This window comes from Blastomyces gilchristii (genome assembly GCF_000003855.2).
Source record: "Blastomyces gilchristii SLH14081 genomic scaffold supercont1.7, whole genome shotgun sequence".
NCBI lineage: Eukaryota > Fungi > Ascomycota > Eurotiomycetes > Onygenales > Ajellomycetaceae > Blastomyces > Blastomyces gilchristii.
In genome coordinates this window covers 2,224,732-2,228,514 of record NW_003101676.1, presented here as the reverse complement: position 1 = coordinate 2,228,514, position 3,783 = coordinate 2,224,732, and the positions used below count along the sequence as shown (strand labels likewise).

The following is a 3,783-nucleotide window of genomic DNA, read 5'->3' as shown; positions in this document are numbered from 1 at the left end:
TCTCTTTTTACATTTTTTCCTTCACTTTTCTATGAATAGAAGTATGAGCAGTACTCTTCTCAGTTTTCTCAGAATTTTGAGCAGGTCTTGAGACAGCAGGTTTAGAGACAGTAGATTCAGCTGCTTGAGCATATGTTTTCTTCTGATTCAAAGAAGAAGAAGAAGTAGAAAAAAAAGAAGAGCAAAATGAAGAGTCAGTGATTGTACTAGAAATTTTCAATGTTTTTTAAACTGTGTTTGAAATTCCAAGTTTGAACTTGATCATCTCCTGTAGTTGTCTAGCCTGAGCATGAAGAATTAACAGAACTTCTTCATTCATCTCACTCAGGCACTGCTTTCCAAGAATCTTGCTTGCTTTTTCAAGTTCCTGTATTTCAAGAACTTGTTGTTTCTCTATTTCTTCTTTCTTTCTTCTCTTCAGAATTTCAATCTCAGGAATAGCATTTGAGAAAGCATCTTTTTCCACATCAACTGAGTGTAATTTTGAACTCATTGTTCTCACTCAATGAAAAGTTGGTGAGGCTGTTTCAATTGAGATATTTATTGAACTCTTTTGAAAAGTTGATCAGACTGTTTCAATTAAGAGATTTCTAAGTCTGTTTTCAATTGAAAAGTTGGTCAGACTGTTTCAAAAGAAGAATACAAGACTTTTGTGTATAAAACACCTGATTTTTTTCACACTAGTTCAGTAACTAGGTTAGATTTTTAAAGAGAATCTAATAAACTAAAATTGATTTTTGAGATAAATCAATAAAATCTTTACAATCTCTTTATTGGGATACAGTGAGGAAAAGTATGATATCAATTGATAATAAATCAGATGATATGACAGTTTTTGAGAGAAAAACTGACAAAAAATAAATCAATTTTTTGCAGAGAAATTGATTAAAACTATTCAATTTTATTCTAAATCATTCAATTCTCCTCACACAACAAGTGTGCAACTCAAATCAGTTAATAAAGAGTGTAAAAAAGAATTAAGTATTAATGAAAGCTCTTCAGCTACTAAAAAAGTAATTCTTACTTAAAAGAATATGAAATTATAACAGAAAACAGCTCTGTTTTTAATTCTTTGTAAGAATATTGTGTAAAACCCAGAGAAAAACACCTTACTTTTTCAAGAGAAGTAAAAAACTATTTCTAAGATCTTTTTTTTTTTTTTGGCATTAACTGCTGCAGAAGAATGAGATAGAAACTGCTAAGATATACACTACTGTATACTCTCTATCAAGACTTTCTCTCTTCAGAGTCTTGATATTATAGAGAATATAAGTCTGTTTCTATATGATAATATAAATATTGTCAGCGGGATGTAGAGGAACTGGTTATTTATATCTCAAAATAGAAGACTTTGTCAATGATTATATCAATATAGAGTTAATTCTCAAATTCAATAGAAATCTAGTGTTGCTGTTCTCAATCCCTTGCAGAATCTATTGAATATTGAGGTATTAAAACTAGATTTAATATATCTCACTGTGCAGGGATCAAAGGCTCAGTCAGACCTTGAGGTATACTGATTTTATAGTTGTTGATGTGCTGTTGACTCGTTGTCCGCTGGTTATGTATTGAATGCTGTTGCCGAGGTATCTTTTTGTATTTTTCTGCCGGGGATGGGCCAGATTGGGAAGGGCGGTACGAGGGTGGGACTTGGCATTGATGTTTTGGAACATCAAAGATGGACAGGGTTTTCGCGGAGGTCACTCCTCAGATATCTCCACAATTACAGATCGGGGATCTTCCAAAATCAAGAAGATTGGCGCATATGGCTAGGTCTCTTCACCTTACAATTTGTATGGCAATTTGGCCCGGGGTTGTGGTGTGGTAGGGGTGAACGGGGGATAATCCCACACAGGAGTTTCGAACAACGTCTGGTTCACGTTTGGCTGGATATCTCCACCACCACACGGTGTATGCGGTCGGCGATGGGGTCAAAATGCTCGTATGATCGAGGGCTTTTCGATGGATCTATCGGCGGGTTCTTATTCGAAAAATCGAGCGAGTTCGTGGTGAAGCGCTTGCATTTTGGTTCTGAAGCTTTATTATTATTATTATTATTCTTCAATTATAGATGTATGCAGTCAGAGACTATGACATCTACCTGAGAACTAAAAGTTCTCAGGGTTTTTCCTATATCTATACAGTTAACTATTATACATTCATCAATTTCAGATATGCAAAATCAGAAAATTCCAGCCCAGAATACAAAAACTGTTTACAAATTGCAGTATTTTAACATCTTCTGATACTTTGAAACCATTTGACATGACAAAAGAAAAGAGAACACAGTCTTAAAGATAGACACATTAAATAGATAGATAGAAAAGAATAGAAAGAAAAAGGTAAAGTAAAATAATGAGAGACTGTAATGAAACAAATTATTGAAAGATAGTATATAGCTGTTTTAACAGACTATATCTGATCAATTTCCTCCTCTTCATATTCAGATATTTCTGAATTCAGCCATTTTCTTGTAGCTGCTTGAGTTTCTGATAGAAAGTCTATTAAGTATTTAATTCCTGTCTCAGTTGAGAATAAGAATCTCATATTTAATTGATTTAGATTGTACTTCTCTTTCAATCTGACTCTGAGACTATTGTATAATGCACAGTGCATTACAATATGCTCAGGATTCTCATTTGCATTGCAGAATGAGCATTCTATTGAATCAAATCTATCATCAAATCTTTGTATATAAGATTTGAAATAGCCATGTCCTAATTTCAGCTGTATTATAGATGAGAATATTTTCTTTTTACATTTAATTGAACAAGATTTCCACTTGAGTTTTGTTTCAAATCTTGAATAATGTATACTCTTCTTTTGTTTCTGCCAGCTTTCATTCCACTTGTCTAAACAAGATTCTTTTATTTTTCTCTTTATAAAAGACCAGGACACAATTTTTTGAATAGATCTGCTTAATTCTGAACCCTTTTTTCCAGCTGAATTAGCCAATTCATTGCCATGAATATTCATATGAGCAGGAACCCAGTGCAGATGAATTATCAGCTTTGATATTCTTCTCTTTTGAATTTTTAAAATGAAGTTTAAGATCAGTTCAAGATTCATTTGATTATTATAAATCTGACTATTTCTAAGTCTTTTTAAAGCAGCTTGACTATCAGAGAATATTCATATTTCTTTCAAACTATTTTCTCTTTTATGAGATTTTATTTCAACAAGTTTGAAAGCTTTCACTATTACAAATAGTTCAGTGTCAAAGACTTCAGATTCACAGCCTAAATTTCAGAAATCTGAGATAAAATTAATATTATCCTCAGTATAAGCAATGCCTGCGTCTAATCTATTCAAATTCTCATTTTTTGAGTTATCTGAATAAATCAGAATAGAGTCTTTTATATTGATTGTAGAAATTCTCTTCAAATGCTGTTCATATTCTTTCTCTTTAGATAGTTCACTTATTTGTAAGTCTATAAGAGATTCAAGCTTTTCTCTTCATGGAGATAACTTCTCGTGATCAACTTTTTCAATATTTAAAGAAGAAAATTGGTTTTTAATCAGTGAGCATAGTCTGTACAGTTGAGAAGGCATTTTCTTTGAAGAATTATTTTCATTTCAATCAAGAAATCTATTCCAATCCAGTTCATTTCCAGAGTTAACTGATGGAAATGAGGAAGAGACTCTTTCTCTGATTATATGATTTGAGCTCATCTTTATAACTCTCAGAGCATAGTTCATACAGGCCTTTTCAAATCTAATAGCAGGAGGGGGAATTGAAGCTTCAATTTCCAGAGGAGGAGATGTAACTGCTGTTTTATTAAA

At 32.4% G+C, this 3,783-nt stretch overlaps 1 protein-coding gene across 1 annotated transcript; it reads right to left on the bottom strand.

Moving 5' to 3' along the window:
* Window positions 1-226: 226 nt before the first annotated feature.
* Window positions 227-493, bottom strand: BDBG_17021 (uncharacterized protein; the record flags this gene model as incomplete). Its single annotated transcript, XM_031724835.1, has 1 exon — window positions 227-493. The coding sequence occupies one exon, from the start codon at window positions 491-493 to the stop codon at window positions 227-229; it is 267 nt and encodes an 88-aa protein (XP_031578248.1).
* Window positions 494-3,783: the final 3,290 nt, after the last annotated feature.